The sequence below is a fragment of the Leptidea sinapis genome, chromosome 36 (assembly GCF_905404315.1).
Source record: "Leptidea sinapis chromosome 36, ilLepSina1.1, whole genome shotgun sequence".
Taxonomy (NCBI): Eukaryota; Metazoa; Arthropoda; class Insecta; order Lepidoptera; family Pieridae; genus Leptidea; species Leptidea sinapis.
The window spans coordinates 4,299,617-4,316,760 of record NC_066300.1 but is presented as its reverse complement, the minus strand read 5'-3'; the positions used below and the strand labels follow the sequence as shown (position 1 = coordinate 4,316,760).

General features: G+C 37.5%; 1 protein-coding gene and 1 long non-coding RNA gene across 2 annotated transcripts in view; one reads left to right on the top strand and one right to left on the bottom strand.

The window, feature by feature from the left end:
• LOC126975650 (uncharacterized) overlaps positions 1-17,144 on the top strand; it is a 157,065-nt gene that overhangs the window by 39,704 nt on the left and 100,217 nt on the right. The gene's annotated exons all lie outside the window — the stretch shown is intronic.
• The window catches only part of LOC126975605 (protein masquerade), a 38,533-nt gene that overhangs the window by 2,804 nt on the left and 18,585 nt on the right, over positions 1-17,144 (bottom strand). The window contains exons 2-12 of the mRNA XM_050823571.1: positions 16,525-16,674; positions 15,029-15,142; positions 12,741-12,934; positions 11,995-12,195; positions 11,042-11,169; positions 9,063-9,187; positions 7,480-7,677; positions 6,218-6,292; positions 3,140-3,299; positions 2,662-2,849; positions 843-932 (exon numbers count right to left, since the gene is read on the bottom strand). Of these exons, the coding sequence (XP_050679528.1) occupies positions 843-932; positions 2,662-2,849; positions 3,140-3,299; positions 6,218-6,292; positions 7,480-7,677; positions 9,063-9,187; positions 11,042-11,169; positions 11,995-12,195; positions 12,741-12,934; positions 15,029-15,142; positions 16,525-16,674 (1,623 nt within the window). The remainder of the gene's footprint in view (positions 1-842; positions 933-2,661; positions 2,850-3,139; positions 3,300-6,217; positions 6,293-7,479; positions 7,678-9,062; positions 9,188-11,041; positions 11,170-11,994; positions 12,196-12,740; positions 12,935-15,028; positions 15,143-16,524; positions 16,675-17,144) is intronic.

The window sequence follows — 17,144 nt, the reverse complement described above, 5'->3', positions numbered from 1 at the left end:
AGTGTATTCCAACAGCCGTTTTCAATAACGTATCTCTAGTTACAGATATATTGCTGTCGCCGTCTACGGCCATCACCAATATTCAATCTATCTCCGATTGTGGCCTACTTGAGATAAAAAATCGTAACTATCGTTAACTTTTCTGTGTCAATAAACTTATCGACGGTAACTCACCTTATCCGTACACGCTGTCTGTCAATAGGACGACGTATAGATTACCAGAGATAGAAGTTTGTATGGAAATTGCACCAGTGAACTGGCGATAAGAATGACTTACGGCCGTTTTCAATAACGTATCTCTAGTTACGGATACATTGCTGTCACCTTTTAATGACAAGATCTTATCTATTCAGAGTTAAGTCCAATATAGTTATAGTCCAATACTTTATGTCGAAAGGTTATTGAAATGTAAGTAAGCATACAAGTATAGATTTGTCTACCTCTAGTAAGTTAATCTAAGGATAGTCTATGTACCTAACACTGTAGTTTTTAAATACTTTTGCATAAGAAACGAGGGTGCCATAAAACGAGAAAATCTTTTAGAAAATAAGGGAACTTATATACAAATCGACGTATTTTAGTAGTAGTTATTTGCTATTTTGTCTATGAAAAACGGTTTGAATTTGAAAATATAGTCGCTAACATTTGAATACAATAATAATAATATAATGCAGGACTCTAACCAATCTAAGATTTATATTAGAGGTCATAATAAAGAAATAACTTGTGTAAGCGAATTCGATCTCTAATCATGACACCTTAAAACCTTTTGTTTAATATACAGGAGAAAATATACAGCCTATTGTGTCCAGGTTTTGGAATAGACAGACAGTAATACTTACTCTCACCCATATACCCGTATCCTGTGACAGTACAACGTTTTCCCGCGGCGTGGCTCACTCCCCTCGCGGGCAGACACACGAGACATACACCTTAAATTCACAATAATATTAATAGATCCTTCTTCATTAACTATGCACATGCTTACTTACTAGTTAGAAAATTTCCAAAGTCACCAACAAAGCCCAAATGATTGCGAAACTTAAGTAGCAGTGGGCAGGGCACATAGTTCGAAGGACGATGGCCATTGGGGCCGTAAAGCCCTATTTTTTTTTTTATGGAATAGGAGGTCAAACGAGCGTACGGGTCACCTGGTGTTAAGTGATCACCGCTGCCCACATTCTCTTGCAACACCAGAGGAATCACAAGAGCGTTGCCGGCCTTTAAGGAAGGTGTACGCGCTTTTTTTGAAGGTACCCATGTCGTATCGTCCCGGAAACACCGAACAAGGAAGCTCATTCCACAGCTTAATAGTACGAGGGAGAAAGCTTCTTGAAAACCGCACTGTGGAGTACCGCCACACATCCAGATGGTGGGGATGATATCCTAACTTGTGGCGTGTCGTGCGAAGGTGAAATGAATGGCGACCACGTACCGGAAGACGCAGTGTTGGTAGCCCCCCTACAATATGGACCGACGATCTGGTCAAGATTGCCGGAATACATTGGATGAGGGCAGCGCAGGACCGATCGTCGTGGAGATCTTTGGGGGAGACCTTTGTCCAGCAGTGGACGTCTTCCGGCTGATGATGTGATGTGATAGCAGGTAAGAAGCTTACAAACATCCTTATCACGTCCACTAGCCTTTATTCCTATTTTTATGGAAGAGGAGGAGAAACTAACGTATTGGTCGCTTGATACTGCGTACCTAATCATCGCTGCTCACACTCTCTTACAACACCAGAAGAATCAGAAATCGCATTCAGGGTTACTTCTTGCTATAGGAAGCCGAGAGCACCCTAAGAACCTAGACTCCCCTAATCCACCCATCCATATATCAGAATATATCTAAAAGTGCATTTTCAATGCATTCAGTTAACGTCATATCCTTAGTCATAGCCTTACTTATTCCACGGCTCTGGAGTTCAATATCTACGGAACGCTTCGAAAAAGTTCTACAATGAAGTAATTTTCTTTTGTTTCTCTTGTGGTTGTCAAATGGCCTACTTCGGAATGTGCTCGTTTGGTTTCCGCAGGGTATCTCCCTACCATAACCACATTCTACTTTGAATGTCTGACCATACAGGCTTTTGATTAGTCTGCCCCATAGCTCTATTAAAAATATGGTTCTACATCCTTACTCTCCTTACTGTTGGGATATAAAAATATTAAATTGGCCAGGATGCCGGCAAGCTACCACAACGGCGCTATTTTCTCCAGCCTGGAGAAAATGCTATATTCAAGCTCCATTTAATGTATTTCCGCTCTCTTGTCGTAGAAAGTGAAATTGTTGGACTACTGAGATTTAACATCTAATATCGGGATGCTGATCAGAATTTTGGATTTTACAAGATAGCAAAGCAGATAGATGACAAGGCAAAATTCCTACTATCAGATCAATTCTTATGCTTATTCCTTTAAAATTCGCGCAGCGATGCGGGCGATAATGGCTAGTCTATGTATATATAATGAAAATTGTCTTTGCTTGAGGCTCAATCACGCCTAAATCACTGATCGTATCGACATGAAACTACCACCATTCGATGCGAAATTTATCCTAGATGGCTAACGGCTACTTATTTTTCGAATTACAACTTTCCTTTATTTTATTATTGCTGTTTTACTTTCATGAACATTTTTAGAAGGGCTAGTCTTAAGTTACCTTCTTTCAACTCTGCTTTCCCGTGCAGCTTGAGGAGTGCGATGTCGTTGTCGAGGGTCTGGCTGTTGTGGTTGTGGTGGATGTAGGTAGTGGCCACTCGCAGAGTCTGCGCCCCCGGGGAGCCGTATTTGCGGGTCAGGTCGTGGTCACCCACTCGGACGTACATGGCGTCGCCTGAACGGACTATACTGAAAATAAATGCCACGTGGTTAAATACATTGTTTTGTTTCTTTTGGAGCCTATTTTTTTATAAAATTAAGGGACGAGAAGAGCAGGATGTTCAGTTGATATACAATTATTCGACCCTTATCTAGTTAGTTTTAGGGCTTTTTTAAAGTCAACAACAACATATTCAAAATATAGAACTAACTAATCCGAAATAATGGTTATATAAATTTTCTACAACATGCATTTTCAGTGTAGATTTTTTGAAACTATTAAGTAATAGTAAACATATTAGTCAGTGAGAAATAATTACTTGGTGACACAGTGCGCTGCCGTGAGCACCCACTGGGTCCCCACCAGCGCGGCGCCGCAGATGTACTGGTTGAGAGAGTTGATGAGAGCCGTGTGCCAGCACCACTCGCCCCGTTCGCCATCTTCACCGCCCATCACGCGACCCGACCGAGACATACTTCCTGTAACATCACATATTCATATAAAGAACAATGGCGAAATTTTACCTGACTATAAGAATAACCGTCTATCGATAGGATAGTTACAAAAAAAACTTCATAGATAAATTGACTTGTTAGATAAAATTGTATTACAAAAGGAACCGGGGAAATAAATAAAATATTTATTTCATTTTCACATTATATGCTGTCACAACTATGAAATCATATCCATTTTAGGTCACATCAAGGAAAGCTATCTGTCAATATGACTGACAGCGATGAGCGAATGATCAATGAGTATCTATACCTGTCACCTATGCCTAATACTAATAATACCTATCAATTATAGTTACCGCTGTTGTGTTGTTTGTGCTTTCTTTATATGTATAAGTAGTTTCTATTTTACCTGGCTTGGTTTTAGACTTGAATAATATCTTTCTCTCGTTTTAAACTCTGAACCTCATTTTGAACTACTTCTGCTCTCTATTACCGGACTATGATATGCCCCACGATTTGGTCTAACGTACGCTGTTTATATAACAATAAACAAAATAAAATATTTTGCTTGTTTAATTTACTACTACCTACTTCTACAAAATAAGAACTTGGATTGAGAAAAAGACATTAGGAAACTAGGTACTTATTTTACCAGTTTTTTAAGATTATAAAAATGGAAGTACTTAGTTTAAAAGTCGACCCGAGCCTTAAACTCGGGTGTAGGTTAGGTGCACTTTAGAAATACCTACCTACGACTATGGATTGCGCATTTGACTTCCCTCTTATAAAATTACTTATAAAGCTATGGACAACGAACTCTGGTTTGTTGAAAATAAACTGTTTTTACCATTGCATCAAGTAACAAGTTTCCATTTTATCATAATATAATACTCAGAGTTGTTGACCGTAGACAGTTTAGTAATTAGGTATTAATTAACTATTTGCCTATGGTTACTAATTCCTATCCTTAAAGATTTTTGGAATTCGTGTTATTCAGTGTTATTGTTGTTGGAACATGTTAGTTAGAATATAATAGATAAGTATACTATAGTTAGAACTCTAAAGTAATAAACAGAAAAACCTAACCTAAAAATTCAAACAAAATAATCATTTATTTCTTCACTATCCCGGTTCTAAATTAAAAATGAATTATGTCAGTAGATGCAGAAAATTATAGAGAATTAAGTAGTACACGTCAGTTCTTGAGACGCTACCATTCAATTTCAAATATTTTGTAGTATGAAACTTCGCTATTGTTCTTTATCACTTAGAGTGAGTCAGCTATATAGCAAACGTTTCCACCTGTGGGAGGCTCCTTTGCCCAGGATGCCGGCTATATTATGGGTACCACAACGGCGCCTTTTCTGATGTGACGCAGTGATAATTATTGTTTTAAACATTGATAAGAAACCAGTGTTTAATCGTTTTTATAACGAAGAAAAAATGAGATTTAAATTGATACACTTTTTAAATAAGTTTTTGATGTTGCATTTTCAACAGTCACCCTATTACTTCTTAACGGGAATACGTCAAATTATCAATAACCCTGTTTAACTGAAAGTAGGTAAATACGATATATATCCGGAATATTATTATATAAAACGGTAAGGCTTATACGTGTATTTTTCTGTACCGTACGTACTCTTTTATTGAACAACACACAAGCGAAAGGGTCACCTGATGGAGACTAGGTAATCACCGCCGCAAGTGCTCTCTTGGAAGGCCAGTGATCAGACAAACGAAAATTGCTGAGATCGCAACATGGAAATAAGGCCGTAGGAAGCTTATTTCACAGTGTGTATTATTTGATGGATTAGAAGTGTGAGGGAAAAGGCGTACAGGTCTCATCGTAGTGAGTGATCTACGCCAACCGCTCTCTCGTGCCAGTAGAATCACCTGATAGGTGATTCCTGGAAGTTGTAATAAGTACTGATGCACCTCCAGGATACAGGCCCTAGAGAGAACGCTCGGGGAGGGATCTCCGACTCTGGTCTGATTTTATAGGACCGTTCTCATTTCATGGTGGAGGAAAGGGGCGATGATATCAAGTTCTCGACACTAAACTCAAACAATATTTATTCATTTATATTATATATCATATAGAAAATAACACTTATGAATGTCAAACTATTATCCACCACTTCGGAAAAGCTGTGTTTTCATGAGAAGTGGTAAGAAACTCATTGGCACATTTATAAAATTATTTAAATTACAATCTATGTAGTGATGAAACAAAACTTACCCATTGCGTTCAAGTGAAAAAATTCAGAAAATCATATATTCGAAGGAGTTATTGAGTACAGCAAATAGAAAAAAAAAATTTAAGCAATTTGTTATGTTTTTAAAGTGATAACCCTCACTTCTAGAATCTAGATGCGGGACTCGAACCCACACGACCTCCGGCGTTTCGTGCCGGTGCTCTAACCAACTGAACTAACCGTTCGAGTGAAGGATCGTCATAAAATCTTGTATGCAACTCTCAACTCTCAGGTTGTGGCTCCCATCTACAGGATCTACTTTACAGTTGATAACCTGCTCAACCCCAATATTTGCATATCAGGAAATTGACTTGATCTCGTCGCTCTTATAAATCTAAGCAACTTGTTATGTTTTTAAGGTGATAATCCTCACTTCTAGAATTAATACACAAATAAATTTAGAAAAACAAAATTTTATGAACGGCGGCGTTCCGTGCCGGTGCTCTAACCAACTGACGTGACGTATAGCCCACGTTATCATATAACAACTTAGCCTATTTAATATTATACAACAGTGATTGCATCAATACACACACTGTAAATAAATAAATTGGAGATTTAAAGAACATTTTTCTTTAATTTTAACAACAACTCAACAGCTCGTGAAAAGGTAGTAGTAATAAAAATTGTTTTGGAAGGTAAGGAATAATAAAGTTGAAGAAAACAGAAATAATAATTAGTTACCTTTGACTCCACAAACATATTTGTTGTATTTCTCTGGTGTCCTCAGCGATGTAGCGTAATTAGTGATATCGTAAGCTGAAACAAATATTTTAACTATAAACTTTGAGATAGTACACTAATACGGTAAATACACAACGAAATTCTATCTTAGGTTGCTTAAACCATATCGTTTCTCTATGTCTCGCCTGGCTCACTGAGTCTAAAGACCTCTACAATATACCACTGGACTGGCGGCTGTCAAAGTGCTTTTATGCCTGTTTGATATTCGCCATTTTAGCGCTGTTAGCCATGTAGCGAAAGTCTGCGGAACTAAAACTAGTGATGACAACCTCAGCAAACATCGATAGATGGTGGGAAACTATTTACAAAAAAGAATCTGTAAGTACTATATTATGATGATTATTGAAGTATAAATAACAGGGAAAACGAACGAAATTAATTCAAAATGCAAAAATACTTCAGAGTATTGTACCTACGTTCCTTCGCAGCCATTTGTATTATACGTCAAAATTAGTTGTCTGGACGCTCGCGAGTGGCGCTTCAAATAGGCACAAAAAATTTGCTGCCAAATACATGGAACAGCCTGTCCAGACTCCAGTGGTATTTATACAGGTCAGTGAAGGCAGTTATTGTACTTGTGTTAATATCTCATTAAACAAATATGAGACATCTCCTTTCGTCTTTGCTCAACAGTATCATGTAAGTATCCATTCTTACTCTGTGTCAGTTTGTGTCAATAACGTGAAGGAAGTAAGTACAAATTATTTGTGTTAATTCCTGCTGCTCTACACTGTCGCTGTTGTAATGTGCTTTACGGTAGTTTCATTCGTAATAAGGGAGCTGACTGGACTAAGTCGACTGGAACACGCAAGTTCTGGTCGTTGTCGAAAGTTGCTCTTGGTAACTTCAACCAGCCGTCACTTGCACATGAGGAATGACACCCTGGCCTATACGGCAAAAGAGAAAGCCGATCTACTGTGCACCCTTTCCGCCTCGAACTCGACTCTTGACGAAAACGGAAAAACACCGTCGACCATCGCGCGGTGTCAGAGCTCAATGCCTAAAGTACAGTTCAGACAGAAAACTGTTTGGTGAGCTCTGTTTTCGTTGGACGTCAGGAAGTCGAGCGGGCCGGATGGCGATGAAGTATTCATCCTTAGTCTGTGATAGTACCTGTCAAGTAAATCTAAACGGATAGATTTGTATATTTCTGCTGTATGTAATTTCGTCTTTGTTGGAATCCAGTAGTGTACTGCACTTACGCGTCGGCGTGGTGTGCGTAGCATACGTCTGTGTGGGTGTGTAGGTGTAAGGGGTGACGTAGTGTGGCGGATGCGTCACAGCCAGAGGGTACGAGTCGTTGCGGTGCACGCCCATCGCTTCCTGAACCTTCGATTTCGGCGCGCAACATTGCGTGCCAGCTTTCTTGCATTTGAAGACATCCGTCATCTCGGCGTTACCTAAAATCAAATTATTATATAATGTAACGATCTCGTGTTCTTCGAAATGTGAAATTTAAATCATTGATAAAATAGTAATAACTAGTCCAAAACTAAATCTATCACTAGTCAATATCGTTTGCTTTCGCGTCCAAACTTTGAATGAATACATTTATGTACCATAAGGGTTAATACTCGCCCGTAATTTCATTCTTTGTAATGTTGGAGAGTCATAGTTCAATCAAAATAAAAAACACAAAAGCAATGGTTATATATACCTACTTGTAATGTCTCCTATGTAAAAAAGGCGATGTTCAGATGATCGGAATGAAATACACTTTCTTTCTAATATTGTTTTTTTTTTTTTATGAAAATAAGGGACGAGACGAGCAGGACGGTCAGCTGATGGTAATTGATGCGCCCTACTCATTACAATGCAGTGCCGCTCAGGATTCTTGAAAAACCCCAAAAATTCTGAGCAGCACTACAACTGCGCTCGTCACCTTGAGACATAAGATGTTAAGTCTCATTTGCCCAGTAATTTCACTAACTACGGCGCCCTTCAGACCGAAACACAGTAATGCGTACACATTACTGCTTCACGGCAGAAATAGGCACCGTTGTGGTACCCATAATCTAGCCGGCATCCTGTGCAAAGGAGCCTCCCACTGGTATATTGTGTTTTTATATAATTGTTTTTCCATAACTATGTGCCTATAAATAACATATCATAATGACGGGTTCTGTGAAATCGCTTAAGATACAACATTATGTAGGTCCTCGTAGTATTCAATACTTCTAAAAAAATCTCTTATCTTCGGTCGTGAACATCTATCATAACATCAGGTGGCCAGTCTCGTACCTTCATTTGGGTCACCACTTACATACACAGTGCGATTCTAAATTAAAGAGAAATATCATTGATGTACTGTTAAGAACTAGACTCCCAACCGCCTATTAAAAAGTCGTCAAAAATGTCCTGATTAACATACACAGATAACATTCAAATTAACACCTTATTTCGTGGCAGTAGGGTTGAAAATCTATTGTATACGCTCATTAGAAGCTCGGATGCGAACACGAAGCGAGAACATATTGTTTTAACAATTTGAATGTGATTATTTAGCGTCAAGTTAGTTACATAATATTGTGAAATACGACTTTCCATCCATTTTAAGTGTGGATATGATGTTATTAATTCTACAGTTTTTCACTGAACACTTTGTAATTGCGTGGCATTGTATTCAAAGCGCGGTCGAAACACAACAGAACGAAAACTCTGCGTAATAGACACAGAGTTTTGCTTCAGACAATTTTTGAGCGTGATTGTGAGCAATATATAAATTTAATTTGTACCAATATTTTTTTTTCAGCTCTTTTAGTAATGGAGAATGGTTGAGACTTACGGAAACACGTGAAGGAGAGAAGCGACACGATGCAAGAGCCTGGACAGTCCGGGCGAGGGTCCACTGGAGCCGGTGTCGTGGTTGTTGTCGTGGTGGTAGTGCGAGGTGTGGTACGAGGTGGTAACCTGCCAATGAGAGTGTTATGAGTCGACTAAATCTTGACAGAATTTCGAATCCAGTAAACTCAGTAATTTATTATTATTTTGTTACTATAGCGCCAATATCTGGATTGGGGGCTTATAACGTACTACATCTCACATATAATAATGCGTTTTCAAATTAAAATTAAAATTCAAATATTTTCATTCAAAATAGAATGTGACATCACTTATTGAAAGCCAAAAAACTACTACTCATTCCAAAATGAATGCCTCAGGCCTGAGAAGAACGGGCGCAACAAACACAGCGGGCTTTTTTTTTCATCAAAAAAGAAAGTAACATTGTAAAATTAAACTTTTTATTTAATAGCCTGAGGGCGGTCACTCCTTTCGCAATTGGTGGTATCATTAAGAAAGTCATTTATGTTATTGTAACCTTTACAACACAAACGTTTTATTAACAATTCTTTTGATTAACGTAATATTTTTGTTTTGAACATTTTCTGGGATCCTGTTGTAAAAGCATATACATCGCCCCACAAAAGACTTGCTAACTGGACTAGTAGTAGGATGGGTTTCTATGCCATAATGCGCAAAAAGTGATCTCCATGTTGCGGCGTCTACGTATAAGCAGTAACAGCATCCTAAAGTTCAAAAATATCCACTTTAAACAGTTTTTTACCGTTAAACCCCCCCCCCCCCTCTTTCCACTTCCCGACCTCAGATCGCCCGTAAATTTACCTTTATATTCTTTTCCTTTTCCAATGGGTTTCATCCTACTATTTTTTTCACTTATTATTATTTTCAAAGGCTTCAGCTCTGGTCTACACTGAAAACGTGCTTACAAAAAGTTACGAAGCGTCGGGATAAATAAAATAATAATAAAAATGTACTTTATACGCAAAAACCGAATGCAAAAATACAGTTTCAGTTCAAGTCTGTACGGAAAGAGAACCGTCGTAGCATAAAATAGAACTAATAGGCTCATCCTATAAAATATTTATTGAGATGGAATATGAAAACATTATATTCTAAAATAATTTACAAGTATCAAGATGTCATAGTAGTAATATTGTGTTGAAATCTTAATATGTCGGTTCTTTCTTCGCCTATGCTATACGTGTACCTTACGCCTATGCGTGTATAGCCTATGCTATACACGCGTTTTGATCCTTTGTAAAGTATTTTATTTATCCATGGTATCAGTTAATAATTATTTTTGATTTTCCTTAACATGAAAAGGTTGATAATATAATTTATAGTAATGACTTCTTAAAATATTTCTCAAAATTATATATTGTGAAGCTAAAAGTAATTCTCACTTCCACGACTGGCAGTTTATTTGTTTGTTTTATATATTTAGATTTTAGAGCATTGGTAACAAGACAATCAGCTTAAGCCGCAATACAATCAAAGAAGAATATTTTAATCATTTTTCTTGTAATATATATAGTATAAGAAACACCACCAAATTATTTATGTAGGTTGATATATATATAGATGATATATATATGTAGGTTTATTATTATTAGTTATTTTTAAAATTGTACAATTTTATTATTTATTAGTATTTATGGTTATAAGTATTTAGGTATCTTCACGGTGCGGTTTTCAAGGAGATTATTTTCACGTACTACAAAGCTCTGGAATGAGCTTCATTGTGCGGTGTTTCCGGGAGGATACGACATGGGTACCTTTAATAAAAGCGCGTACCATAAAGGCCAGCAACGCTCCTGTTATACCTCTGTTGCAAGACAATGTGGTCGACGGTGGTCCCTTACCAGGTGTACGCTCGTTTGTCCTCCTTCTCCATAAAAATAAGGACCTCCAATTTGTCACTCCCATTTTTGGTAGTTTATGCTAAGTTCCGAAGGTACGCACCTGGTATTGTCACAGCAGATGGACCCGCTCAGCTTGCAGTTGGTATGTGGGATGAGCACGGCTGGTCTCTCGCAGAATGCTGCCATGATGTTCAGCAGACAGTAACCGGGACAGCGCGGGAGTGGGGCCTGCAGACACATCCACAATATACATTTCAACAGATATTGACAACATATTTGTGCTGCAGAAAAGGGCAATTCGAGCGGTCTATAAAATGCGTTCAAGGGATTCATTGAGAGAAAAGTTTAGTGAAATTAATATTATGACAGTAAACTGCCAGTACATATACGAGAACCTCTTGTACGCTAATAAACATATTAGCCAATTTAAAAAGAATAGTGATGTACATAATGCCAATACTCGAAACAAACATAATCTCGCATTCCATCCACTAGGCTCCGTAAGATTGCAAAGTGACTGACTGTGTTATATTTTATAGTAATCTCCCAAATTATATTAAAATATTACCAATTAAAATAAATTTTATGTATCGTAAAAAATAAATTAACATCCAAGGCCTATTATAATGTGAAAGATTATTTGAATGATGAGATAATTGGGATAAGTGTTTCTAAATCTATTGTTAATGAATATTGTTACACTTATTTGAATGCTATAATAACTTTTGTACTTCATCCTGAATTGCATTAAATAACTAATAACTTATAAAGTTTTACTTTTGATTATTTTAAATTTTTATCCGTGTTTTAATGTAAAACTGCTACATTACAATACAAAGGTAAATTTCGCGACTATATACAAGACTATAACAACAGATGGGTCATTGGGTGATCCGGAAAGCAGAAGTCCCCGGTTCGAATCCAGATATCTTATTAGTTTTTTTTGTTCACATTTTGTAACTTCTTAAATCCGAGCAAGGCTCGGTTGTCCAGGTACTGTTATGTTAATGGTGAATTATTATATTTCTATTTCTCGGAAGTCTTGTAAGTTACCGGAGTTGTAGGCCGTGGTGTAGTTGTGGTAGTCGGTCTTCGGGTGCTTGCCTCCGCGTTGTCTGTGAGGCAGCACGTGCCCTCGGACGGACACACAGCCTCCTCGTCCACGTGGTCACACAACAGCGCGAACAGGCCGCTGATGCAGTCTCCGCGACACTTCCTGCCCGGCTTCGTTTTAGGATACGGTGTTGTTGTCAACTGGAATTAGAAATCAACTTTTGTTATTAGTGGGAAATTTTAGTGTTCTAGTTTGTATATAGGTTTAGGTTCATAGTAGACATTCTCGCCAACACCCTCATGTCAAAGCATACTCCGAGGGGAGGCAATTTTCAATCCAGTCATTAACAATAAGAGCTGTGTAACTATGTATTTATCTTATATTTATTATCCTACTAATATTATAAACGCGAAAGCTTGTAACAATGTATGGATGTTTATTTGTTACTCTTTCACGCAAAAACTATCGAATGGATATTGATGAAACGAAATTGCGGACGACGATCCGAGCAGCAGCTAGTACCTAAATGTAATAAAATAAATTTTATAATACTCTGCTCAAATGTGGGTAATTAAGCCTTATAAAGCCTTGTCTATATACAAAGAACGACGGTGAACAAACGCTAGATAAAAAAGACCCCACTTCTGTGTTTTAGCCTCGTTAGTAGACTACTAGATACTGAATCTCTATTAAACCGCTTATCGCAGGCCGTCGCCTCACGTAATTCTTAATCAAAGTTACTTACAGCCGTTATCGGTCTTTTAGTTGAATGCTTCTTCTCATTTGGCACCACCAAGTCAGGTGGTCTCCTGTCTCCATATCCATCCTTGGAGACGCAGCACAGTCTACCAGAGACACAGAGCTCGCCGGAGGTCAAATACGCCTCGCAATACTGCGTGAGACGAGACTCCACGCATACACCAGGACAGGCTATGTTACCTGTAAATAGTCAATTAAGTCTGTATATTTGTTTATAGTATATTATGGTACAAGGATGCTTAGTTGTTCGGCTGATGGCTCGCCTGTGGCTCGGACTGTGGACTGTGAACTTGTGGACGGACAACCCACAGCCTCGTGTTTTAACAGCAAGTTGGTCGCGAACTTCATATGCACTTTTTCAACATACTTGCGAGGAAACGACAAGGTGATTGGTTAGATATGGCCAAACAACCTGCTTCAAAATTGTAATTTTAGTGATAAAATGCATATATTTTACAGCAAATTATGTGAATTATAAATAATTTGATTTAGTCTTAATTAGGGATACATTTATTTATTAAAAAATGTAAATGGTTTATCAGCGGAATAAAACCTCTTTGTTGGTACAAAAAAAAACTATTACCCGGTTAAATTTAAAATGCTCTGTTTACTCTAATATAATTTAAAGTTAGGTACAAACTTTACTTTTTTTTATGGAATAGGAGATAAAAAGGAGCGTACGGGTCACCTGATGTTAAGTGATCACCGCCACCCATATTCTCTTGCAACACCAGAGGAATTACAAGAGCGTTCCCGGCCTTTAAGGAAGGTGTACGCGCTTTTTTTAAAGGTACCCATGTCGTATCGTCCCGGAAACACCGCACATAGAAGCTCATTCCACAGCTTTGTAGTATGCGGAAGAAAGCTCCTTGAAAACCGCACTGTGGAGGAGACTTTGTAGGGATAAGTATATTTTGCACTAGAGTGTTATATTATTATGCATATGTGTGTTATAGCTCGGTTTTTGACCCAAAAAACGATGTAATAAGGCTCACTTTACCAGCAAGTGTGTTGAAAAATAATTTATAATGTGGGTATCCACACAACTCGCGATAATTAGACCCACATCATTCAGTAAATCTGTTTATGTGATATTAAAGTGCATTAATGAATACTCGTAGCTCCCCAGTATCGTCTAATGGTTCAGGGTCGTTCAGATTTAAACAATACTCCGGACCTGTCTTTTAAACTGTCACTACAGCCATTTTGTGCAAAACGAGGATAACCGAAAGATGTTATAGGACATTAAATATTGTTTAATCAGTTTTTGAAGTTAAAACTTCTTTAGCATCGTTGTGAAAGTCGATGAAACGAAAAAGCGCGACAGTAAAAAGAGACATACACATAAATTCATAAGATTTAACGTGGGTGAATATAAGAAATATTATACAGTGTTTTGTTACCAGGCGATCATAGTTGAAGAAGAGATTGTCTTATTTATGACACGAGTATACCTTAATATATTCTGACGGCGCACGAAATATTACTACATAGACACCAGGAGAACATAAATAAGGTTGCGGTGATAATAATGTCTTTAATAGCGGTTGGAATCATCTGTCATCCTTGCAACATGTACCAGGACTTCATATGCAGTTTAGAGGTTCGTGCATAATCCAGGTTTCACTTCTGACGTGTACGTTAAAATGTAGAGACACAACATCAAACGTGTTCAACACGTCTAATCTCATAAATCGTCTAATCTCTGATTCACCTCATCCTTCGTCTTTTAAAAAGGGCTATACGAGCGAGGCATGCACCTGATCGAACATGGAATATTTTATTAAAGAATACCTGCTGTGTGTTCTACAAGCAATACCGAAGCCAAAAAAGTAGTATATAGAATTTTAGTCTGTATGTAAGTCTGGGCAAAACACAAAGAGTACTGCATAGATTTAATTCAAAAAGCATAAATATTAACAAGAGATCGGGACGTCATATAGGCTACAGACTATTATTACGTTAAAGTAAACTATGCATTTATTCATGACGACACAGAACATTATATACATAGTAAAGTTAACAAATTTACAAATACGGCGTCATCAAAAGGACACCCACTCAGCATTTTTGGAATTGAAATAAGGATCACCCCAGTCCAACACTGATTTTCAGTAGATACCAATCAAATCGAGTCGTTAGATGCAGAGATAGTATTTTTGCTGCTACAAAGCATCCACGCGGACCAAGTCGCGGCCAACAAGAGACAATACATACGTTGGAAGCTAAAGTTATGCATATCCTAATACTAAATAGGGTGTACCTAATAATTACCACTGTCTTTATATCTGTCAGGTGGCCTGGTAGTCTCGTCGTCGTCATCATCAGACTCGGTGGTGGTGTAGCGGGTGGTGAACGGTCTGCGAGTGGTCGTCAACGTGTCGTTACCTGCAAATTACAACTTATATCAAGCCACGTCCAGATACAGTGTTTAGTTTAGTTTGCAAGTATTTCCTTTGCATAGGATGTCGGTTAGATTATGGGTACCACAATGGTACTTATTTCTGCCGTGAAGCAATAATATATAAGCATTATTGTGTTTCGGTCTGAAGGGCGCCGTAGCTAGTGAAATTACTGGGCAAATGAGACTTAACATCTTATATCACAAGGTGCAGAGCTCAATTGTAGTGTTGCAAAGAATTTTTGGGTTTTTCAAGAATCCTGAGCGGCATAGCATTGTAATGGGCATATCAATTACCACCAGCTGAACGTTCTGCTCGTCTCGTCCCTTATTGCCATAAAAATACGAGGGTCAAACTGAATGTTCTTTGAAATTAAAATAAAATACTTTTCAAAGGATTAAAACGTAAAAGTAACATTTTTATTGAGTCCCCCTGAAAACGTGCCCTGCAAAGATCATGAAAATTAGGGTAAAATAAAATATTAATAAAATTTAACTTTTAGTCAAAAACTCAATATGAAATACAGTTAGAATTACAGGCGTTTCGATTCTTTTAAAGTTATGTTATTTAAATGTGACAAACTCGCGTTAATAAAAAAAGTTCTTAGAGAGTCAAAAACTGATTAATCTATCATGTTATTAGTTTCTTAAATATTTTTAAAAGGGAAACTTCGCCGCATCCGATAGAACCATTGAGAAATCACTTTGCCCACTCGTCCTTAGGAGTCTCTTCGACAGCCTTTTGAAACACAGCCACAAAGAAGTAAATACTACGTCACAGCCACACCAGCCTCAGACTCCATAAAATATTTTCTCCCATTACATTCATACTGACCTAAAGCCTAGCGAAACTAATGATGTATGTACGTATGCGTATGAAACGTGCAGTGATTGATAGATTGACAGATGACGGCTATAATCTTGTAAAAAACGGAGATAGTCGAAATCCACTACGTTTAAAGCAACTGTTCGCTTTCAAACTTGGCCGGATTATACTTCGTCGCCATATTGTCGCCATTTCAAACTTACGTCAATTCTCACTGCACATTTTGTACTAAACTAAATTTCAATTTTTACTAAGGCTGCCTCTTATCACGTAGTAATTACATCCTCCTTGCTGACATGACACAGACAATTTTAAATTTGCCGCCGAATCGTAAAACAAAAAACGAATCGGTCGTCTACAATTTTTTTATGCCCCAAAAAGTTTAATTATTGATTTTCTTAATATTTTATAATATGGCAATACAACGTTTGCTGGGCTATTATATAATTCTCACATTAACAATTCTTAATATTGAGTATCTAGTATCTATAGTATTATTTCCTCAGTAACAAAACTCCACCAATAAGAAAAATTAATACTAACCCAAAGGCTCATCGACGCAACACTTCATGGAGGGTTTAGGACACTCAACTTCTTCTAGTACGTTGGAGCAGATGAGCGAGGTAAGTGCGTGCATGCATACTCCGGGACAGTTCTTAGCGTCCACCTGGGTATCCAAGGTGTCTAGTAGACCTGGAAGAAATAGTCATTGTATAAATTAAGACTTCTAACTCACACACACACGAATGACAAATGTTTCAACAAAAGAATATTATTTTTTTATGTGTGTTTCATAATAACAGGCTGATATTCAAATTCAAATATTTTTATTCAAAATAGGATATAAAATCACTTAATGAAAGTCAAAAACTACCACCCATTTCAAAAGAATGCCTCAGACCTGAGAAGAATGGGCGCAACAAACTCAGCGGGCTTTTTTTCATAAATATGGTTACATGGTTACAAAGTATCATTTAATAAGTAAGTTATTATTTAATAGCCTGAGGGCGGTCGTACCATTCCCAATCATTCATTCAAGTCATTTATGTCATAGAAACCTTTAGTAGACAAACGCTTTTTAACAATTCTTTTGAATATCGTAATACTTTTGTTTTGAACATGTTCTGGGATCTTGTTGTAAAAGCATATACATCGCCCCACTA